The sequence below is a fragment of the Anomalospiza imberbis genome, chromosome 19 (genome assembly GCF_031753505.1).
Source record: "Anomalospiza imberbis isolate Cuckoo-Finch-1a 21T00152 chromosome 19, ASM3175350v1, whole genome shotgun sequence".
Lineage (NCBI taxonomy): Eukaryota > Metazoa > Chordata > Aves > Passeriformes > Viduidae > Anomalospiza > Anomalospiza imberbis.
Genome location: NC_089699.1, coordinates 4,236,324 through 4,260,643, shown reverse-complemented (window position 1 = coordinate 4,260,643; position 24,320 = coordinate 4,236,324). Strand labels below are relative to the sequence as shown.

General features: G+C 50.6%; 1 protein-coding gene across 5 annotated transcripts in view; it reads right to left on the bottom strand.

Annotated features, from left to right (window-relative positions):
• Positions 1 to 23,761, bottom strand: part of MYH10 (myosin heavy chain 10) — an 84,657-nt gene extending 60,896 nt beyond the window's left edge. For all 5 annotated transcript variants that reach the window (XM_068209273.1, XM_068209276.1, XM_068209275.1 and 2 more), the window contains exons 1-3: positions 23,646 to 23,761; positions 20,833 to 21,209; positions 9,788 to 9,944 (exon numbers count right to left, since the gene is read on the bottom strand). In XM_068209273.1, the coding sequence (XP_068065374.1) occupies positions 9,788 to 9,944; positions 20,833 to 21,177 (502 nt within the window). In that variant the 5' untranslated portion in view covers positions 21,178 to 21,209; positions 23,646 to 23,761. The remainder of the gene's footprint in view (positions 1 to 9,787; positions 9,945 to 20,832; positions 21,210 to 23,645) is intronic.
• Between the last annotated feature and the right edge of the window lie 559 nt (positions 23,762 to 24,320).

Here is a 24,320-nt window from a genome sequence, read left to right as displayed (position 1 = left end):
AGTGGTTCTATCCCTTCCTCTGGAAGGTCTGAGATAAATCACAAGAGCCACGCTCCAGGTTTGCTGCTGGCTGAGCACATTAAGTTAAAAATTAGCAGTGATACATGGCAGAGGTCACCCAAAGCCCAGTCCTGGCTTACCCTGCCACTCGTTACAGTGAGCCACAGCACTGGAGACAGGGATTTCTGCATGTCCACAGCCACGAGGTGACCACGCTCCTTATTCCCTCACCCAGCCCAGCCCAGCCTGGGAGGACTCAGCCAAGCTGTGAACCGAGACTGTTTTAGAAATCACGAGTGAGGCATTTGCAACATTAGCCTGAAATTCCCCAAATTCCTGAGGAGCAAAGTGTGACGTGCTCAGCCTGCCAGCCAGGGCTGAGTCAGCAGCAGCACAGAACAAACAGGACTCTGTCCCCACCACACACCAGCACTGAGAACTGGCACTCTGTTTGACTTTTTAGCCCTAATTAGGTTAGAAGAACCTCAAATATGGTTTCGTTTTCACTATCAGTTCACTCCCTTTATTAATGACCATTAAGAGAAGCTTTAGTAGAATTAGTTCAGGAATTACAGCAGAGCTGCTACACGTGTGAACAGCAGCTCATAGGAACGTGCTGCTCACCTACCAAATGCAAGCAGGTCTGGGGTGACTGAGCCAGCCTTCTCAAACAGGAGCTGCTGTATTTCAGGAGAGGAGCAGAGCACACAAGGCAGCTGCAGCCTGGAGAACACCGGGGGAAGCTCCCTGGGCTGGGCGAGTGCTCCTGATGCCCACAGTGCCCCGCTCGGGGCCAGGCACGGCTTGTGAGCCCAGCTCAGCGCCCAGGCCAAGGGCTGGGGCTGCCAGCAGGGTTTCAGCAGCTCAGCTGAGGGGCAGTGACAATCCAGAGGGAAAAGCTGCCCTGGCCAGAGCTGCCAGGCCTTGCTCCCTGATGGCCACAGAGCCACGGGCACGCAGGGGAGCAGATCTCTGCCTCCCTACAGCCCTTCATTCACCAGGCTCCCAAGGAGCTCTCCCGGGAGGAATGAAAACCCACACAGGCCACCCCTACACTTACATTTCAGTCCTTATTTGCATTCTGCTTAGCAGTAACCTAAGATTAGCAGGAGCTGGCCAGCCACAGGCCGGACAAGGTTTATTTGGACTGCAGAGCACTCAGCAGCAGTGGTTTCCATTCTCCATCAATCCTACTTAAGTTGTTCTACTTCCCACGTAGAATAATGCTGTTTAGACAAAGATTACACTGTCCACCGAGACAATGATTCAAGGAGGCCCTTTAGTTTTAAGATCTGCCGAGTAAGCTCGCTCGTTTAACTTCTGCTCTTCTCCCTTCCAAACAACCAAGCAAGCACAAGCCGCTTAACAACAGGGGCTGGCAGCTTTCACTCCAGGGACCTCCTTCCCAAGCTGTTTGATGATGCCTGCACCGCACGGGTGTGGAGAGATGGCAAGTGTGACAGCAGTGCCACAGCAGGGCCACGGTGCGGGGCAGCGTCCAGCCACACGCAGGGCACAGGTCAGCCACGGACACCCGTGGCAGCCACCAAATCCTCCTGCACTTTCCTGCTCCAGGTACTCCTGTCCGTGTATTCCTCACGCAGGCTTTAAGCCCCCCTATATCCTGAGGCACAGACTATCAGGGTTTAGCTCTGCTGTTAAAAAATTTGCTTCTTTTTGCTGTTTTGGACATGTTATCTGCAAATTTCACGTAATGACTCTGTTCCTGCACAGGAAGAGATGGGTGGAGGAGGCTCCCTATTCCCTCTGCCACTTCAGATTCAGACTTCTGTTACATCTGACCTGAATTGTCATTTCCTTACCGAACAATTTTGCTCATTCTGGTTGTTCTTCCAATGTCTCCTGTTCCATTTCCTCTTTGCCCAAAGCAGGGCAGCCCAGGGCTGTGCAAAGCGCAGACTGAATCACAGAATGGCTTGGGCTGGAAGGAACTTTAGAGATCATCCAGTGCCACCTCTGCCATGGCAGGGACACCTCCCACCTCCCAGGCTGCTCCCAGCCCTGTCCAGCCTGGCCTTGGACATTCCAGGGATCCAGGGCAGCCACAGCTGCTCTGGGCACCCGTGCCAGGGCCTGCCCACCCTCACTGGGGACAATTCCTTCCTAATCTCTCATTTATCTTCTGCTTTGTCAGTTTAAATCCATTCCCCCATGTCCTGTCACTCCATCCCTTGTCCCTCTCCAGCTCTCTTGGAGCCCCTTGAGGCACTGGAAGGGGCTCTGAGGTCTCCCCAGAGCCTTCTCTTCTCCAGGCTGACTAACTCCAGCTCTCAGAGCATCATCCTGGTGCCTCCCCTGGCCTGGCTCCAGCAGCTCCACATCCTTCCTGGGCTGGAGGCAGCTCTCACCTGTGTCTGTGCTTGGGATGAACCCTCAGTCTATATATCCTACAACTATTCTATTATTACAGATTGTTCAGATGTATTATGAAAATAGAAAATCTGTCGAGTCTATGGTAAAAATGTTTCTTAGATTGCTCCCTTCCCCTTACTCCTCACATTCTCCATCTGATTTACAACCACAGCTGCATTTAGGTGTCCCAGACCCTTCCTCCCTTCAGCTCCTGCTTAAGCAGCAGCAGCTCCAGCATTACCAAGGGAATTCATCTTTCCCAAGATGTTTATGCACAAAAAGCACAAACAGAGGAACGCAGGTTCCAGGGTTTGCAGCAGCAGCTCCCAAACCATAAAAAGCACAAAACAATGGGCAAGACTGACCAATCTTTAACCAGTTCTTTGCCCACATGAAGGCCTTTCCTCACACTGCTTACAACTCCCCTTGGCTTAGGATTGTTATCTAATTCCTTTTGGAAAGCTGCTCATGAGTGCAGTGGTCTCCAGATTCTGAGCAGGACCCTCAGAGATGGCCCCAGCAGCTCACATCTGGCTGCTCTGCTGCCAAATGGTTTTGTGCAGCACAGTCCATCAGCTATTCCATCTCTGAGATTAAGGATTTGGCTCTTGCAGATTTTCTGTTTTCAGCATTTTCTATTTACTAACCCTTTAGAGAATGATTTCCTGCTATTTTCCTCAAATTTCCACAAGAACTTCCCTGAGCAGCTTCACAGCAGATATACATAAAGAGGTAGACACCTATTTTTTCCTGCTTTGTCTTCTGCATTTTCCTTCTCCACACCATCTGATGGCTTTACCACCACTCTGAAAAAGCCCTAGAACAGGATGAATTTGAATGGCCCAGGGAGATCAGAAAGCCATGAGCTTTTATTCACCTTCTCCTCTGAAACAGACGCACAACAACTTTTAACTCCGAGTCCTTGAGGAAGGCTCCCAAAGTCTGCCAGGAATTCCTGAGCAGCCAAGTACCTGAGAGCATCAACCTGGACAGGTGAAAGGAGGCTGGAGATACACCAAAATTTGGTGTATACACCAAGAAATTGGCAATTGTGCTGCTGAGGTGAGCCTGGGGTCCAAGACAAGGAGCAGGACCAGCAGCCCTCGCCTCTCCCCACTGGCTGAGGGATAAACCCTGCTCTGCTGCTCCCTTGCCAAAGGATAACACATCTAAGAGGAAGGGGGAGGGAAAAGAAGCTGCAGCAAGTGCTGGCAGCTATGGCATAGCTGCAGCCTGAGCTCAGCAGCCCAGAGGAATGCAGGCAGGACTGACAAAACCCAGCTTTGTGCACGGCCCGGCCGGGCTCTCACGCTGCTCCCGAGATTAGGGACATTGGAGGTTTTGTTACATCAAGGCATTGCTGCTTGTGCCTGTCATCTCCAGGCTTGGGCCAAGCAGGAGCAAATTATCCATTTCACAACTGCCTAGAAATAAAAGGAGTTTCATTTAAACTAAAGCTTCAGTGCAGGAGCAGGTGCTGACTGAGTAATCGCACAAAATGATTCATCCCATGAATGATTTCCCAAGTTGGATGCACTCACTCTTGAATTCCTGTCTGTAGGCACAGGCACAATTCAATTACAAGGCCAGCTTGCATAGCAAGTTTTAAAATTAAAGTCATCTCTGGTTGCTCAGAATATCAACCAAAAAAGCCCATGGAAGTGGCTCACCTATTGCAGCACTGCACTTCAGAAGGGCACTGGGGAAACTAAAAATTCCTCATGTAACAATTGTCACTCCCGGCTCATTGGTAAATACAACAAAGTTACTGGAAGTACGTAAAAAAAGATGCCAACTTCTAAGCAATGAAGCCTTAAGAAAGAGCTGTTCACTGTAAATATCATCATTCTAATTAAGTGCCCAACCTTGAGCTGAGCAATAAGCAGGGATCCAGTCACATTTTGACACAGAGAAGGAAAAAGGTCAGTAAAGAACTAAAACTTTCCAACCATAACAAAAAAAGTTGAAAAAGCAGTTTCTAGAACTAGATTGTGTAAGCTCAACTGAGCTTGTTCAGTAAGTACTTACTGATGCCACTCACAGCTGGCCAAGCAAGGTGCAAGAACTTCAACCAGGACAACTCCCAGCCCCGGAATCACACAGGTTTAATACCAAGAGACAGAACACAAAAGTGAGGGGAAGGAGATGAAGTATTGCAAAACAATTCAGCTGGCAGAAGTATTTATCATTTTACTTCAAATTCAAAAGGAATGAGACAGGAGGCTGTTTGAGCCTCCCGAGATGATGGATTTCAGTTTTTTCTACTTCATTTCTTGCTTCAAGAATGTCCCTGCACTCAGCCAGGAAGACACTGCACGTGACACTCCTGGAGGTGTACAAGCAATCTGGATGGTAATGGTGCTGTCACCTGAGTATTTATATTCCACACCTGCCTGAGTGGACCAAGTGAAAGCCCAGAATTCTCAACGTAACAATAAAGGGACCTGTAAATCCCTCAGATGGCATTTACCAAGCAGCCAGTTCTGCTGGGATCATCATCCTGCACTTTGTAACTCGTTAAAAGCCCTTGGGGACCCTTTTGGGAAGTCAAGATGTAATGGAAATACCAAGAACATTAATGGCACATTTATCAGGTTCCATCTGCTCCTCACAGCAGAGAACACCAACCATCACTCCCAACTTCTTCAGTCTCAGAGCAATTTTTCCCTCTTCCATTTGAAGATTTAATAGACCTTTAAAAGGAAAAAAATTGGCTTACTTTAGTTCCAATTCTTTTCTCCCGTACCTGGGGGTGGATATGCCCCCAAGGGAGGAGTTAAATCAAGATTAACTACAAATATAGATCAATAAGATATTTTCAAGAGAGAATCACTGCACCTGTAGGCAGTTCTGGCTTCTCCAACACCAAGTGTTCCCTTCCCCTCTTAGGCTGTTTCCGATAAACCTTCTCTGCAACAGGATTAAAGGCAGGCCTAAAATATCAGTGCTAATTTGGTGCTCATCAAGATGTCCTCAGGGAAACAGGATAAAAAGGAGAGACTAAGCATAATTATACAAGAGTAATATTAATAGGCAAGCTGGGCTTTAGCAACAAAAAGTCACAAGTTTTCCTTAATATTTCTTCCGAAACACTTGTGTGTCACTGAATAAAGAGGCACAATAAAACAAAGCCATACTTCCTCTAGAAATCCAGTGGGAAAAATGGAAGGGAGGAGAAAAAAGAGAAAGCCAACTGTGGAAAAAGCACTAGAGAAAAATTTGTGAGTGCTGCTTTTGCACAATCAAATCTCCCTGGCTGGTAAAGTATTGTCACAGGCTTATCAGCCCTAGAAAATTCATTTTCTTAAATGAAAATCCTGCTCTGTGGCAAATTTTTGTGGCCCATAACTTTGAGCAGGACTGAAGAACACCAACAAGGCTTGCAAATTGCATAACCAAGCAGAATTAGGGTCAACATTGTCGCAGGGATTAGGACAGCAATTCCTTATGATCATGTCAGCAATGCTCTGTGGGGCCAGCACCAGCCCTACCCCACTGCTGGGCTTTATTCCAGCCCATCACCCCTGGGTATGGGTACTCCCTGCTTCACCTTCTCCTCAGGGAAATGAAGGGAAAGTGCAGGAGAAATCCACTAAACCACCTGTGAAGTAACACCCTACTACCACAGCACTTTGAAAGATAATTACTGGGGGAAAGAGAGGGGAAATCCAGTCTGGAAAGCTGAATTGCAGGTTATTATCTTCTGCGGTCAGGCACTGGGTAATGAGTCTTTTCCTGAAGAGAAATCCTGACTGGCACAACTAGAATGCAGCCCAGGACGTGCTTGTCCCAAACAAGAGCACCCTCAACTCAATCTTTCATGCAACTGCTGCAGCAAAGGCAGCACCCAGCAGACCCAGCACTGCCTGAGCCCTGCTTTTCCCTGCAGAGCCTGCCCCAAATCCCTGCTCCCTCCCAGCTGCCCCGCCGCTGAGCCGCTCATCGCGGCACTCGGCCATGGAGAACAATTCTGCACCTCCCCGGACCCCTCCTGCCAGCCCGGGGGACGCATCCCCCCACACCGGGTCCCGGACCCGTGCTGCGTGTCAGAGCTCCCCACCCTCTGCCCCGCGTCTTTGGCAAGCACTGAGCCACGCTTCCAGCCCATCCTTCCCTCCCCAGAGGGCACAGGGAGGGCTGACCTGGGCAGCCAGGGGGGCAGGAGGTCCCCCCAGACAGCAAATTCTTCAGGGGGCCAAGAACAGAGCGGGGTTTGATGGCTGCAGGCAGCAGAGCTTCCACACAGAGCCTTCCCAGCACAGCACACACGGAGAACTGCAGGGATTCGTTTGTATCCCCAGTTTAGGAAAACTCCGAGTGTCCCAGGAATGCTTAAGACAAGGAATAACTATGGAGATGCACATGCACCAGTCCCGCTGACCAGAAAATCCTTTGCTTTCATAATCTAAACAAAAATCTCCATTTTCTTATTCAGGCACAAGTATTAAGCATACAAAACCTCAGCAAAGCAGAAACTGGAAGCTGAGCTGTGACTCTCCATGCTCTGAATTAGAGGCATGAAAGCACTAAGAAACTGAGTAACACTTTACTCACTGTGCCCAATTCTCAGCACAGTAAAATTGTGGTTTCAGAAATCAGGTTGCTCAGAGTCACCGCTCAGGTCCAGGTATCCTGTTCATCACAGTAAACAGCTCACAAACACCTGGAAATGAGTAGTTTGTGATTAGCTGCAAGGAAAATAAACATGATTATACTGCACAAAATACCACTGAACAGGCCAGGAAAATCCAGCCAACCACTTTCATTAATCTAGATTAGTGGCCAGGATATTTCTGTTAGGGGAAGGCCATATTCTCCAAAGGAATGGCATTCCTTTGGTTTCAATTTCAGGTTTGAATCCTAATAATTAAACTTCAGACGTCAAATACTGGAAACACAGCAGCCATTCATATCAAAAGAAACCTATGGCTATGCTGCACCAGCAGAAGCAGGACTTGCAATAGTACTGGAAAAACTCCTCTCCCCAGCCCTCTCGCTGCCACCCCAGCTGCCTCCCACAGCAGCTACGTGCACAGACAGGAACTGCACAGCAACACTTCTACAAGCATGTGTCAGTAACTTATCAGCAAAAGCATCCTGGCCCAGGATTCTGCTGCGAATAAATGCTTGCAGACACCTCTGATGATTAATCTGAAGCGTTTTGATTAACCCAGCTAGCTCTTGGTTGGAGACATATTTCTACCAGCCAAATCTTCCTGACATATTTTCCTGTTTCATTGAAGACCGAGTGCTGACTAAAACACAAGGCAGAGCTAGAAGATGAAAGACATTTTGCACATTGTGTTAAATACTTGAGAGGGAAAACCTATCCTCACCAAACCCTGGGCACACTCAGTAGCTGACCTTGTGTTGCCACTGATACCAGAAAACAAACGGAATAATGTAATCATCTGCCACTGTTAAGACAAATGTTATTTGGTGCTCTAATGACTACAAAACCTTGGTTGTTGTAACTGCAAGTTTTATTTATGTGGAGACAGAGGCCGTTCTCTGAAGTCTCTCTCTGCATCAGGGGCCCTGGAAGCACAGGAGCAGCAGGGTCAGTGCCAGAGCCCCCCACTCCACCTGGCACAAACACTCCCTGCTCACCCTCACCAGCACTCATGCCTGTGCTGGAGTTTTTATTTATCCCTGCAATGCAGTTGTGCAGGCAAATCATCAATGGGAAATTCACTGACTCCTGCAAATGCCTCCTAAAACAAACAGGGAGTGGCTCCACACAGGTGAAGGGCACTAGAAACACAGATTTGGTTACCCTTAAACAAGTTGTTCCCAAATAATGGATCCCATTGCATGGGCTTCATCTACTCTTATTCCAAGCTACGCCTTCATTAGCTCAGATGAGAACTCAGACTATCAAAACCAAAAAGAAAGCAAGCACAGAGAGATTTGGTACAAAATATAAACCTCCACCACCAGAAGGAAAGAAAAGGGGACTGTAACCAAACATACACCAACATGTGCATTTTTTATTATTCCATCTTCCAAAAATAGTAACATTTGTCCATGTAGCAGGATCTCCAGAGAGACAAATGAGTACCAGCAGGGTATGTGAGCAAATATATGGAGCACCCGGAGTGTGGTAACTGCTGACATTGACTTACTTTATTAGAGGGCATTTGTCTCAAGGACATTTCAGTGTATTCTTGAGACCATTTCAAGAGGTGCTTTCAGATTGGGAAGCACTTAATCACAATCCACTTGAGACTGCTACAACAAACTCCTTAAAATAAATCTTAAGGTTTGCTCTGCTATTATTCCACGTGCACTTATTAGGGGTCCTCTGATCTGAGCTGTTAGAGGCTGCTGTTCTGGTCAAGAAGTCAGAGCTTCTTTCAGAAAAGCAGATGAAAACAGAGTCCCAGGTATCCGCTGGCAAGCAGAACAACTCTTGGTGCCCCAGTTTGCTGCTCTCCCCTGCCGGTTCCTGCATCACCCCACTCTGCTGGCACAGCCCTCCTGAGGTGAAAGGACACTCACCAACCTGTAGTTGATTATTAAGCAGCCCTGAAGACAAAGTCACAATTCAAGAAACAAAGACTTGTGTGATGTATTTAAAGATATCAAGTGTCTAAAAAACCCAAAAGCTAACATTTAAATGGTTGGTTAAGCTGGCAGCAGAAACAGCTTTCCCTCAGTTTGTGTGTAGTGGGTCAAACAGCTCTTCCCCTCCTTCCAGCCCATCCTCAGCTACTGCACAACACACAGCGCGGTGTGCAGAGCTGCCTCTTGGTTACACACACCTGGCTGCTGTCCCCACATCTTCAACAGCCCCCCAAACATGAATCAGTACTGGAATGAGCTGTGCTTCCAAAACACTGTGTCAGAAATGCAACTGTGCCAGTTCAACAGCGCGTGCTCACTTCTGTCACGTCAGATTCACTTTTCGTGTTTGTCCAGCACAGCCTTAAAGCCAAAATTCAAACCATGAGCCCTCCATGAACTCAGTCTATTCTACTACAGACACATCAGTTAGGAGAAACAGAAAGAATTCCTCCAGGTTAAGTATTTCCCTGACCTCTTTTTGAACTCAGACCCACCATTGTTCCATTGTCACCTCGGATTATTTGCCAGCTGCCAAAACACCAACATTTTTATAGCACTGCCTTTTCAATCCCACTCTTTTACTCTTCCTTCATCCACAGCCAGTGCACAACATCTTTGGACATGCAATTTAGCTCTTTTATTTGAGGAACAAAGTATTTCTGACTCAAGTCCCAGAGCAGCAGTGGCCCAGCGCAGCTGTGCTGGAGTCACCTCGCTGCTGCAGCTCAGCAGCACACACATCCTCCTCTTGGACTCTGAGGACACGTGGCTGGATAAGGAAACCCCGAGCTGCAGGTACTCTGAGGAGGTGCCAGGTAGCTGTGAGAGCCCAGGGACTGCTCCTTACCTTGCAGCATGCACCTGTAGGCAGACTCGGAGATGGCGTAAATGTGCGGTGGCATCTCGTGGCGCTTCTTCCCTCTGTACATCTCAATAATGTTCTCTGAATAAATTGGGAGGTTCTTGTAAGGATTTATGACCACACAGAACAGCCCTGAATAGGTCTGGAAAAAGAAAAAAATAGCAAACATTTCTGTTAGTAAACAGTATTGAAATAAAGTCGTAAAGAACAGAAGGCCTTTTCACAGGTTCTAGAATATTCATCTTAAAACAAAATTGAGGTGCTTTTTGCAGAGCAACTCAAAGTACATGCTACATTCAAATTATTGGTTTCTAGTTCTCTTAAAAGGCTCTTTAATTACCTGCATAAAAAGTAATTTAAAGATAATAAGTGTAGGTAAATTTGAAGAGGAGTATCTGATCTCTTTCCCACAGACATTTAAATCTCTCTTCCGTTTGCCAAGTTCCAGCTTTATGGACACCTTTTGATGTTCAACTCCTTCAGTAAAATGTGCATTCCAAGTTATTTTCATTTTGAAGGAACTGATAATATCCATTGCTCTGGTAGATAATCTAGATGAGGGAAGAGCCTATGTCATCATTTCTGCTATCCTGCCACTAAGTGCCCGTCCTTCCTGCCCATCAGCCCTTCTCAGCCCACAGAGGGGTCATTCCCTCCCCTGTGCCAGCCCAGCTGAGGGACAGCGTGGCACCCAGCCCTGCAGATGTTTCACACCCTCCCTGCAGAGCTGGCACTCCACAGAAGTGGTCTAGCAGAGTACCAAGGAACCAGCACGAACCGGGCACGGCTGATTTCACCGAGACATTTCTGCTCAGCCACAGAACAGAAATGACAATGTGGACTGAGCCCACACTGAAGCAATGCCCACGGGGCTGCACTTCCCTGTGATGCAAGCAGCACAGCCTCCTGCAGTGAGCCCCATCCCTGCTCCTGCAGGTATCCCTGAGGAAGTTATGACAGAACAGCCCTGGCAGGAGAGGGAGCACAGGCAGCCAGGGACCCCGGGCTGGCAGGGAGGAGAGACGAGCCTGGCCCGGGAGCCGAGGCTGAGCTCCCCGCACAGCCACAGCTCTCCCTCCCTCCCGGCTGCTCCCTGTCCAAGGAACCTGCTTGGCTCCAGCCCTTCCAGCAGCACAGCTGACTGCTCCTAAGAAAGCAGAATCTCTCCGTTCACCGTTGTCTCCTCACACGCTCGGACAGGGTGCTCCTTTTGGTCACTACTGAAATTCCCATCTTCACCAGCTCAGGAAGGGAGCAAGACAGGCCAGGTTTGGCAGAAATAGGAAGCATCTTTCTGAATGTCAGGAAAAACCACGTTTCTTACCTTTGCAGGTTGAGAGGAGAAAAAGAATGGGGAAAATAAGCAGAAAGCATTAACAGCTTTTAAGAGTAGGTCACTCAGGGTATAACATTTGTCCATTTTAAAAAGTATTTCTGCTACATTGGTATGAACACAGTAGCTGATAGTCCCAATCTGCCTTCTTCTTTTTAAGTATAAAACATTTTATTCGGAGGAAAAGGTGCCCCCCTGTCCTTTCTACACCTCCACCAGCTTCTGGAAAGACAGGCAGAAGGTGTTCTCTGAACTGAGTCCAGGAGCACCATCAGCAAAGAAAATGAACTTGGTTTTAAGCCAGATATCCTGACATAGGGACATCTCATGTCCTTGCAGGAAAATGCTGCCTCTGCTTTGGTCAGATCTGCTGGATGATAACTGCAGGGCCTTACCATCTAAACAAGGTAGTTATTTCTCAAGAGAAAGGAAACACATCTTATCAGGGCAACTGAGCCAAGCATAAAGAACAACTTATCAGCCATTCACTCAACAGAACATGGGGCTGTTGGCAAGTGGGCAGTTCCTCCCCAGCCTCCTTTCCTACCACTGTCCCTCCTGCCAGCATCAGTGCTCCTGTCCTTCCCGACTGAGCTGGACACTGCTGCAGGCAAGTGTCAGGCAGAGCTGGCTGGGAACAGCAGCACTTCCCTGCCCAAACTCCTTCATGGTCCCTGGTGAGACCGGGAGGGAGGAAGGCAGGACAGTTATTTTAACAGCTTGGTACAACCACACAAGGAGCCAATTAACTGCTGAACAGTGGGCAGCCCTTCCCAGCACCCTCCCTGTGCTCAGCTGAGGTCACCCACATCCCTCTGCCACCACCAGCAGTGACATGCAGGCTCTGAGAACTGCCACAAGCCTGCCTTCCTGTCGAGGCTTCAAGTGAGGGTAACCAGAGGAGAGAACCCATCTGCCAAGCCCACCACAGAATCACAGCTCAGAAGCACGGAGCAGCACCTCCCCTGAGTATTGCAAACGCAGGTGAACCTGGTGAAGAAATGCTGATGTGTGACTCCAGCTCAGGAGGCTGAATGATTTCTGTATTATAGCTATGCTATAATCCACCAATATACTATTTACAGGAGATACTAAAACTACAAACCTACTTGTTCTAACTCCCATATCTCACTAACTCACAACTCGTGCCCCTCTCTGAGAGCGCAGCCACAGGTGGGTTGGATTGGCCAGCAGCTCAAACAATCCTCACCAGAACCCAACCAAGCAATCACCCCAGGTGAACAATTCTCCAAACACATTCCACATGGGAAAACAAGGAGCAGAAATAGAAATTGTTTTCTCTTTCTTCCCTCTGTGCTCCTCTATGAAAAAGACCTGAGAGACAGAAGAATGTGCCTGCCACACCTGTGCTCCTCCAGTGCAGGCACAGCCCAGGAGGCTGAGGCTGGCCAAGCTGTGAGGGAATTACTGCAAAACCCACGTGCACTGCTGACCCTCCAGCCACACAACACCTCAACTTCTCTGCACGTTCACCCACAACTTGGACTTTGTTTGGGCATTTTGCATTCCCAAAGGAAAGCTGTTGTTTTCTCCCCCAGAATCACTGTCCTTGCCCAGACATAAATAAATCGATCTGGTAAATAATTAAAAAAAAATCTTAACTGCTGGGATAAAACAGTTCTTTGAAGAATATCCTTCTCTCCTTCCTCCAGTTGCTTTGGCATCTTTAGTTTATTTCCCCAGCACAGACCTGGAGTTAATGTTACTATTTTAGCTACATAAAGAATTAATAACCTAGAAAAACAAACTTAACAAACCTCTATCAATAATACCTAACCTGGAAGCCTGTCCAGGCTATCTCCTGAAGCAGTAGTTGATGAACCTGTGAACCTGGAAGGAATGGAATAAGCAAAGCCCAACAAAACCAAACCAGAGAAGGCCAACAAATATCCTGGGCAACTGAAAAGGGTTAATTGAAGAATCTTTATATCAAACAGGGCCGAATTAGAAGTTATGAAGCACAAAATTCTGCATTTTGCCAGTGCTGGGGTTCATTTATTTGAAACTAAATCTAAAGGAGAGGTTTTTATCCCAGACCATTGCCGCTGTGCCATGGCAGCTCTTTGCATGCAGCACCCTGAATTCCAACACCTTGATTTCCTGAAAGTTACCCAGTTCACTCTCCTGCTGCTCCCCTGCAGAATTTCAAAATGAGACCTTTTCAAACCAGCACCACTCTGCACAGCCTCAATTTACTCACAAGAAGATGGAACTGAATTTTCCCTATTTCCTGACTGTCATCTCTTGCAGAAAGCAATATATGAACATATTGGTGGGCTGGCTTCATGGCTTGGCAGGCAGAGAAACACAGAAAGGATGCTTTTAATGAGCCAAATTTAATTGGGAGGGACCAAATGGTAGCAAAATCTTTCGCAGCTGTTTTATAACTGCAAGTCTCACAGTGCATCACTGTGCCTAAAAAAGCAGGAAAGGGCTTTGTGCATGGGAACCAAACACATGAAAAGTAGAGACTGCTTAAAACCCCTCCAAAAAGCTTCTTGGTGAGCAGCCTCAGGAGGAATCATCAGGAATACATACACATCTGCTTAACAAATGGACAGCCATTTAATGAACTCTATCCTGCAGCAGGTGGACTCTGATGGAATTGTCAGGTGGGAATAAGAGCTGGGATCAGCACTGCTGAGCTCCAGTAACAGCCCAGGCTGGATGGAGAACCAGCCTTCATTCATTTTTCAGCTGACAGAGGTGGATGAGCACATTAAGAATTGAAAGGCAAGCCAAGATGCTGATTCACCTTGAGCTGATGGATCAGCTGTTTGAACACATTCCTGCTTTGCCCAGGAACAGACAGCACCAACCCACAGCCACTGGACACCCTGGAATGCACTCTCCAGGCAGGGCTCCAGACACAACCAGCAAAGGAGAGCTCTGACACAGAGCTTGGTTATACAAGCTCCCCTTCAGGACACCAAATGTGCACTTTGAAGGGTTCCAGATGCTTCCAGCCTGTATCCAGTAGTGTATCATGTAGTAATTTGGGTTCTGGTAAGCTGTCCTGACCTGCAGAGTTCAGGATCCTGGCACTGGCCTGTTTCCAACTCATTCCATCCCCACATCCTGGGAGGGAGGTGGCTGTGAGTGAACTGGCAAACAGCCCGAGTTATTCCCAGGTGAAAACACTTGGGAGTCCAGGCTCCATCACGGCCTGTCCTCCCTTACAACATCAGCCCTTCCCCGCACACACACAGGAGGAGCTCAGGCTGAGTGAAGGCCTGGTGCTGTGCCCTGCATGAGCAGCTCCTGGAGCTGCTGTGGCTGCTGGGCTGGTCTCTTCTGCCATGCCATGCCATGCCAAGGCCTCCTCCAAGCACCACCTGAGAGCTCCTCAGCACCATGAGGCACAGGCTGGGCATCTCCAACAACCACTCTGCATCACCCCAAACACAGGCTCTACGTTTAGCTGCAGTTCTTCAAACAGAAAAGGTGACAGATCCACTCTATTGCTACATAAATAATTAAGCTGAAGGAAGCATCTAGACAGCTCTCATTATTGCCTGAAACAGAAACCAGCCATTCCCAGCCCAGCAATACATGCTTTGAGCACTAGCCCGTACCTGATGGAGTGGAGCACACTCTGCAGTTGATGAATTGCCTCAACAGAGCATCTTCTTTGCCTGGTTTTCACTTCCTGGGGTTCCAGACTCACCTTTCACACCCCAGGCTGAGTTCCCTGAGCTAGACATGGTTTTCTCAGAGCACCTTTCCTCCCTGAAATTATCCAAGTCAAGCCTTAAAGAAGGGCAGGCAGCTCTCAGCCCCAGAGGGGATGAAGGTGAGGCTGTGCCCTGGGGTGGGGACACCACTGGAACCAAAGGGTGTTCAGCAAGGGCGAGGAACAGCCTGGGAAGCTCGGGTCAGAGAGGCTGGGGATCACAGCCAGAGATCTACTCAGGGCAGCCCAGGAGGAGAATGAGAACGGGAAGGAGCCCCACACATGCACCAGGCAGCAATGGAAAAGCTCAGCCCACACCACAGCTGATGCGTTCTCCACAGCTGGGGCTGAGCAGAGGCTCAGCAGTGCTGAGTTTCCACGCTCACAGCCTTCAGGTGATGTGCTCAGAGAGAACCCCCCAGCCCAGGCCATGCCCTGCCAGCTCCTCCTCTCACACAGACACACTCAGGGTCACAGCCCGGCCTCAGAACTGCCGCAGCCACAGCAACTGCTCTGGGCTAAAACATGAGCTGAGCTTGCACCAGGGCCACGGGAGTATTTATATCCTTCCACAAGGCTCCTGGAGAGCTGCATGTCAGAGCCTGACTGCTCCACAGACAGCTTCAGAGCAGCTCTGCCACAGGCACGGGGCTGGAGGGGTGTCCTGCAGCACAGTGCACCCACCTGAGCACTCGCACAGGAGAGAACAATGCAAACTGCTGCTCCTTTCTACACTCTTAAGCCACCCTTTTTTACAGAAGCACAGAGTTTGACAAGAACAAGCCCTTTTTCATACCTCTGCTTACCTGATTCACTGCCTTGAAGTCCCTCAGACACTTCTAACCCTGCACAGAGCTCCCTCAACTTGACCACATTTATGAGTCTTCCAAAAATCAGAGCCAACATTAAGAAAAGTTCTTGTGTCAAAGCAGTTCCAATGTGAACCCCAGCATTTCTTGTGCCACATGCTGGGTATTGGATCCAGTGACTGGCTTGTGGTAGGAAAGAATTAAGTAACAAACTCCATTTCTTGCAGGTTTCTTTTAATACCAATCTTTGACACTCATGAAACATTCCCAACTGGACCAGCAGGAAAATTAAAGCAATTAGAACACAGATGCTTATATAATACCACAGATTGTTCTAGGTTACACTTGGGCCTCACAGGAGGCAGCAGCTTAGCAGAAGGAACAGCTTAAAGACAGCTCCTCCAGTGCAGGGCTGTAAGAGCTGCCACCCACAGCAGGCTCTGGAACTGGGCACCGTGGCACAGCTCTCATTCCTTCCCTCTTCTGTTCCAGTAAAATGGAAAGTACATTCAGAAGTGAAATCACAAGGCTGCAGACCCATTACAGAGGTAACACTTGCAATTATCAACAAATACCTGCTGCAGTGTTTTACTTGCACAATAATGAGCACGTTTTCTACTTCCCTGGTGCAAAGAAAACCCAGCAGCCCTGTGCCAGGAGAGCAGAACCAGTAGGAGGCTTCCAGCAACTCAAAGCCTCACATAAACAGCTTCCAGCGCTTTTTCAAAAGTCTTGGCTTAAAAAAAACCACGGGGGAGTGGGCAGGGAAGATAATGCACAGCTCCCTGGAGTCTGGGGACTCTGAAGCTGAATCTAAACCTTTCCTCAAGCTTCACCAGCTTGCTGTCCTTCCTCTAGGAACAGCAAAACTCATCACTCTAACCTGACTCAGCCCACAGCACACACACCTGGGTACCTGTCCCCACCTGAGCCCCCAAACGCAGCCCAGGGCTCCCCAGCATCCCCCACCAGTCACAAGAGCCCATCTGGACACTGGCACGGGGTCACACGTTTGAGAAATTCTGTTCATTGTAATCCTGCTGACGGAATGGGGTCAGGAAGCAGTTAAGGAGAAGCTGCAGTGATTTATGGGGCATCAGAAAGCCACACAACCACCTGCGGGCAAGGCCTTCCAGCAGGAAAGCTGGGCCTACAACAGATGTGGCAACAGCAAGCGTTTTTAAACTAAATCACTATAAAGCACATTGAATTTGGAATACCTTGGGTTTTACTGCAGCTTAGTTACAGCCTGTGTTCGAGTGAGCAATTCCCTCATCCCATCCTGCTGCAGGGGAACTTCTGACTGCACCAGCCACACTCGTGGTCCTGCCAGAAAAGGCACTCAGACTCCAAAGATTACAGACCCACTGAGTGGGGGGTGTGCCATTTATCCCAGAACTGTTCAGTGCTCAGCTGCACTCACCAGTCAGACCATTAAAACCCAGCCACCTGCAGCTCAGGTGTTGGAGTCCCTGGAAAATCAGGGCTTTGTGGCAAACCAGTACAGCCATGAGACACCCACTGGTTTTGACAGGATATTTCTGTCCACAAGAGGTACATAAGGTGATGTTTCTAAATATAAAATACATTTTAAAAGTGGGATTGAAGAGCCTTTCTTGCCATCAAAAGAGCTTTAAATTGCTGGGTAAAGTGTCACCTAATGTCTATCACAGCTTGTGATAAAGAATTAAGTGTGGTCTTGAAAGAGCAGCATGCAGGGCTGAGGGACCCTCACCATCCACTCTTCCCAGTGGATTTCATTTCTCCATCTCATTGTCTGATTCAAAAACTTCTTCCCCCCATGAAATCATATTCTGCAGACACAAGTTGAGCACAAACCAAACTCCAGGGCTGAGATCTAGAAGCCTCCACAGTGGCATTTTACATGCAGGTCTTGTAAGAATAAAGATGTTTCCTCACCCAGGGTAGAGAGCTCAGCGAGCCAAAACCTCTGACTGGAACTACACCTTTCTTAAAGCAACACCTCCAGAAAGTCACCTGGAACTCAGCTGATGGGATAAGGCTATTCAGGAATCACCATAAAACCAGTCTGAGCAAAATGATGTTTATTCCAAATCTTCAAAGGACCTCCTAAGCCTGTGGGTATTCCTCCTGGGTGCCCTCCCAGTGAACCACCTCCTGCTCCTGATCTGCAGCTGAAGGATGTCACTAATGCAGCCTGAAGCCAGGATTAAAGCTGGCCACTCCAGAGCAGGGCAGCCACAGCAGTTCAGTTTTGAACTGGAGAATCAACGTTCACAAGCATTTCCAGGAAGTAAAACCCACTCCAGCAGCACGTGAAGATCAATTTAGAGCATTAGTGACTCAAATGATAGGTAAGGAACATTGACACCCCTGGAAAAGCACAGGGCTTGGGCAAGTTCAGCCATGAAACACAAGGGAGAGTGAAAGCTCCAAACAAAGGCAGAAACAATGAAAAAACAACTAAACTACCTGCTGCAGGTGGCTGCACCTTCACAGAACCAGCACTAACACTCCAAATAAACCTTGTGGCAACCAATGGAATAGATGATGCTAAAAGTGGAGCAAGAAATTATTTCATCTCCAGAGCAAAACTGGGATCACCGTAACTAACACTCCAACCACCTTTCCCAGCATTCTGTACAAGTCCTGCTCCTTTTCATGCTCTGTGCTGCCACGAGCAGACCCCAGAAGGACAGGACCAAGCCCTGCCACCATGCCTTTACAAGCCCTGACCTTCCACGCTCTCCACAGCTCAGCAGTGGTGCTCAGAGCCTGAGATCATGTCACTTGGCAGGCACCAGAGATGCTGCAAGTTCCAGAAACTGCTGGCCATCCCTACTTGGATGTCACCTGAAACCCTTGGAGTGAGCACCACTGCCCAGGTCCCTGCAGGCCTGAGTCAGCCTCCTGTTCCTGCAGCAGTGTCATGTGGAGATCACAGCCAGATGACTGCACCCAGCCGCCAAAGCCCCCAGCTCTGTCCTTTCTAGGGATTGAGAGGAAACGCGTCTGCTCCAGCTGACATTCTTGCAGCTTTCACTTCCTAGAAAGGCAACACCCCACACTGCCTGTTGGGAAATTCCAGGACACCTGATCAGATTCACCACCTGCACCTCAGCTGCTTGAGACCAACACCAAAATACACCATTTTCATTTGGATTTTATGGCAGTACCACCTGGAAATCCAAACCAGCTCCTGTCAGCACGGCCAAACCACCAGAACTCACTTCAGCTCAGCTCACTTGGGCTCCTTTCCTTACACCAGGCAAATGGGAACCGTGGGCTGTGCCAGCAGCAGCAGTGCCACATTCACGAAGTTCAGGGATGCCCCACAGAGCCCCCGGCACTCAAACCCCAACAGCTCGAGTTCCTGCAGCGTCCCTCTGGCCTGTGGATCTCTGCAGCATTCAGTCCTCCACACATCCCAGCACTGCCCCTCTGCACACCGTCACCACGTCAGCCAGGGCTCATTTCAGCCCAGCAGCCAGTTCTTGCAGCTGCACTGAACCAGTGCTCTTGGGAAGAGCAGCATCCTCCAGCAGTCCCAGGAACCCAGGCCTCCAGTAAAGCCCAACAAATCCTGGAGTTTCTCAACCCACCCAAGCTCTCCCAGCTGGGGCAGGGAGGTCTGTCACAAAATCACATGCACTGACCCCCCTGCATGGCAGCAGCATCACACAGCCAAGGAACAAGCTCCAGCCTGCCTCAGCAGAGCAGCAATGAATGCCCTCTTCCTTTTGGGAAGAGAACAAAGGTCAGGCACCTGCAGGACCTCACAAACTCCACAGCCATGAGCAGCCAGTCTCTCACAGAGGGGGCACTGTCAGACCCAGAGTGACAGTGCTGTACCCTGTGTGCACACGAGTGACAGGTTCTGACACCATCCCCACAAGCACCTGGGCCTGCGTTTGCACTCCCTGCACTCCAGCTTGCTGTGACATTTAAGGCCTGCAGGTTTTTAACCTTCATAATGACATAGAGCTATAACAGTTGTAATGAATTTCCTAACAGCCATAATTAGGATTGATACACAGACTGAAAACTTTTGACCTATCAACCTGTTTAGTTTTAGTTTTCAATCCCGTCTCCATTAACTATGCATTTAGTTTCCTTATGCAGGAATCATTCCAGAAGTATTTTTCACCCAGCTCTGCTGTGAGCACCTCGGTGTAAAACCTTGGAAGAGGAAGCTGACAAGGACACACAAATACAAAAAAAACACTTTGTAGTTGTACATATTTTTTAATAAGTCTAAGTATTATCAAGGGTCAAGCTAAAAATGTACCCCCTAATCCCCAGATGGAGGGAAAAATGAGCCAACTATCAGGACTAAATAAAGTGGATTTAACTTTAAGTGTTTATAAAGTGAACCAAGCATTTAAGCAGATGTTCCAGTGTCTTTTGAGACAGAAAGTCTCCCTGTAGCTGTTCCTGACTCCCTGACCCAACAAGTCACTGTGCAACCAGTCTGCCAAGAGAGCAGGAGCTGCTCCTGACTGCAGGCACAGACCTGGGACAGAGCCCAAGGGAGGAGCAGGGTCAGACACAGCACCAAGGGCACCGTGATTCCCAGCTCCAGAGCAAGATGGTGATAAGCCAGATGTTCAATTAGTGCTTCAAAACCACTGGAAAAAAACAAGCTTTATCTTATTGGTTTATTTTAAGCACTTGAACACATCCCTTCCTGGCCGCTAGGCTGGTATTCAGTTCCAAAAAGACATTTTGCACTCCCAGTACTCCCAAACTTCATATTTTAAATACCAGCAGAGCCTCTTATTGCCATTTTTAACATGCAGCAAGTTAAAACAAGAGATGTGCACATTCACATGAGCAGTTAAACACAGCAATCCAGCAAAGCGAGGGTTTGTCACCTCCCTCAGCTCAAGGAAGCCACTCGCCACTGCTCACTGGATCAGTCCAGCAGGAGGCAAGTGCTCCAAGGAGCAGCACCAGCAGAGCCCCCCCAAGCTGCCACTTCACATTCTGTGGCTGAAAGATGCTCACAGAATTCTATTATTTGTTTTATGACAGAGCTCTAGACCTGCACACAGCACGGAAAAAGACTTTGGACTCATGCAAACGCTGGGGATACATCCAAAGTATTTAGGCTGCCAAAATCAAAGCCAAGACCTACCCTAACAGCAGGGATGGCAATCAGGTAAGGTCAGCTGAATTAGCACCCAGAATGGATCCCATAATTACTACTTACATAGATGAGCCCAGAGTAATAGCGATCCTTTAAATTATGCAATACAGAGGCTTCGTTTAAACAGGTTAACTCTGCCATGTCTTCCACTTTGGAGAACTTGGGAGGATTCATCTTCTGAACATCATCTTTATTGACGAGCGCCTTCTTCCCGTTCTCTGCCAGTTCAACCAACACCTCGTCCCCTTTCTCCTCCTTGATGCTGGCTGCCTCGAAGCCATGGCGCTCCGAGGGGATCCACACCAGCTTCTTGGCAGTCCAGTCGGCCTGGGTGGCAGGGTTGTAGATGACAGCCCTGTCCACGAAGAGGTACCGCTCCGGATCCTCCTGCCCCGACCTCTGCGCCATCCCGGGAAGAGAAGGGCTCGCTCCCAGTCACCCTGCCAGCACAGAGGGAAAAGCAAGGAGCACGTTACACGCCAGCCTCACCCTGCTCCGTGCCACAGCACCTCGGTGACCCACCACCAACACCTCCTCTGGGAGGAGCAGCACCAGGCATCGCTCCCAGCCTGGAGAAGCTGCTGCACAGCTGAGGCCCTGCTCACACACACACCTGTGCCACACTAAAGCTCAGTTACCTGTCAAGTGTCACCCAAACCCAGAGCAGGACAGCCAGCAGGGACTGGTTCCAGCTGTGCAGCAGCAAGGGAGAGACATCACAGCAAGAGCAGCGGGCAGGAAAAACACACACCTGTGTTCTGGGCTCAGATAAGGAACAAGAGCAAACAGAGCAGAAGCTTGGCAGTAAACTCAGCTGTGATGGAACAGTGAAAAACACAAATGCACAGATAGGTACAAACCCGTAAATCTGCTCACTGGATTCTGCCGCAAAAACCAGAAGGCGGCAAGGACGAGTTTTAAAAATGTGGATTTTCAGCTACAGACAAGAACTTGGGACACTTGGGGCTTCTGCAAGCCATCAGGGCAGCTAAGCCTTGCTCATATTCTTCCTGAAAAAGCTTTGCATTTCTACAGCCTGCTCCCGTTCCCAGTCCTGAGTGCTGACATCACCATATTCCAAAAAATGTCTCCAGATCTCAAGTTTACCTCCAGGCTCAAAACACTGCAAGGAATGATGCTGGATTTTCCAACAGCTCCACGGGTAACTTGAAGCAGAGAGAAAAAACAGTGATTGACAAGGGCCCCTGCACACTCATTTTACCTGGCTGCCCCTGTCCCTTCTGCAGGCACTGCCACCACAGCCAGGACTCCTGGAGCAGGCAGATCCATCAGGAGCTGCCCACAGAGCGCCAAGGTAAAACCTGACCCCTGGTACTGAGGACTTTCAACGTCTTGGTTTGTAACACGCAACACCTTCCCTGCTGAAGAACCTCACATTGGCTACAGGATCCTTTCCCAGCAGGTAACCCAAAGGCCAGCTGGGAACAAAGCCAGGGAGGCTCCCAAACTGCTTCTGTCACCTTTCCTACTATGGCACGCGCCCTGATGGAAGTTCTGCAACCCAACCCTCCTGAGAAGAAGGTATAATTAAACAGGATAATTGTGTCTCCATCTAAGGCGAAGAGATATGGTACATTGTCCAACTTCAGGGTAAAGCAAGCCTGAAGTCACTGAACCCTTCAGGGGTGCCAGGAGCAGATCCCTTAGCACAGATGGCTTAATTCAAATCAAGATATGATGACTCAACACTTAAAGTATTTTAGAAGAGCTTCTCCGAGAAAATTTCCATGAATCAAGATGGAATCATCGAGGGGACACCTCTAAGTGATAGCTGGATTCTTCCACCAGGAAATCCAAGGTTTAGTCAATGAATGCCACATTTGGCTGGAGAAGCCCACAGATGAAATAAGCGAGCCCTGAAAGCCACGTGAGAAAGGTGACTGTCCCCACGGTGCCAGGCTCCAGCCCAAGCTCCAACAAAGCCCTGGAACGCCAGTGCCACCCTGGCGTGCCAGCGCCAGTGCCCCTCGGTGTCAGGCCCGGAGCGCTCCCCAGGCAGGTGAGACAGCCCAAGGCGGCCAGGACGCCGTTTTTACACACCGAGGGGCACGGAAACCTGAAGGTCAAATAAAGCTCAAACGACAAAATTAAGCATTATTGCGGCCCGACGGAATTAAAGGGTGAAGACTGAGATGAAGGCATTCATAGACGCGTGCATGCACCGGGCACACACGAATGGCGCACCCGGCTCCAGAGCAGCTCCTGAGACGAACCTGAACATCGGGGCAGCACAAGACTTCCAGGGTCACTCCTGCACTCGGGCTTCCAACCCCACGAAGCCCATCACAAAAGACCCTCTGCAGAGGCAAAGCAAGCTGCAGCTCACCCTACCCAGGGCTCCTCCGCTAACAATGGCATTCAAATGAAACACACAAATGAGCGCATTTATCATGCAGGAATCCCAACAGACGACGTGCGAATAAAGGCAAAAAAAAAAAAAATCCCAAAAAAACCTCACGCACGTTCTGAACAAAAGCGGGGCGGGGGGCACGGCGGGGCAGGGCCGGCGGGGCATCCCCCGGGCCCGAGCGGCGCCGCGGGGCCGCGGCCGCGCTGCCCCTCGCCGGGCCCGAAGGACAAAGAGGCGGCCGCGGCTCGGCCCGGCGGCGCCCGCAGCCCCGCGCCCCCCGCCCGGGGCCCGCGGGGAACGCAGAAAATGGCCGAGCGCGGCCCCCTCCTCTCGCGGCCGGGGCCGGCACCGGCGGCGGGGGGAGGGCGGCGCGGGCGGGCGGCCCAACAAGGGGGTCTTTGTGTGCCGGGCCCGCCGCCCCCGCCACACCCCCGCCGCGGGCGGGACCCGCCGAGCCGCCGCCGCCACCGCCCCCGGTGCCGGTGCCCCGGCCCCGCCGGCTCACCTGTGCAGCGCCGGCCGCCGCCCTCCCGCCCGCCGCCCGCCGGCTCCGCCGCGCCCGCTCCGCCCCGCGCCCGCCGCGCTCCTTTAGCGCCGCGCCGGGCCCGCCGCCCCCCGCCGCACCGCCCGCCCCCGCCGCCGCGCGCCGCGCGCCCATTGGCCCGCGGCCGCGTCCGTCAGCGGCCCCGCGCGCTCCCATTGGCCCGCGCCGCGGCCGCTCTCCGGCCACAGCCATAGCAACCTCCGCACGCCGTGGGCCGGCCCGCCCCCGCGCCCCGCCCCGCCCCCTCGGCGCCCATTGGCTCCCGTCACCCCGCAGCGCCGCTTTGATTGGGCGCTCGCCACGCCCGTCACGGCGGGCCCCGCCCCGCGCTGCAGCACGGCCGGCGGGGGCGCGTCCCCGGTGCTGCGGCGAGCGGCGGGCGCGCGCCTCCCCCGCCCCCGCCCGCGCGCCCCCGCGGCCCGGCACCGGCACCGGCAATGGGCCGGATCGGAGCCCGGCTCTGCAGAGCCCGGGCCCGCTTCCCACGCGGCCCGTCCCGCGGACCCGGCCGCGGCCCCCGGTGGCCGCCCCCGGGTCACTCCCCGGACGGACGCGGACACGCGGTGTCCCGGACGAGTGTCCCCGTGCCGCCCCTGCCGCCCCTCGGCCGCCGTGCCCGGCCCCGCTGCTGTTTCC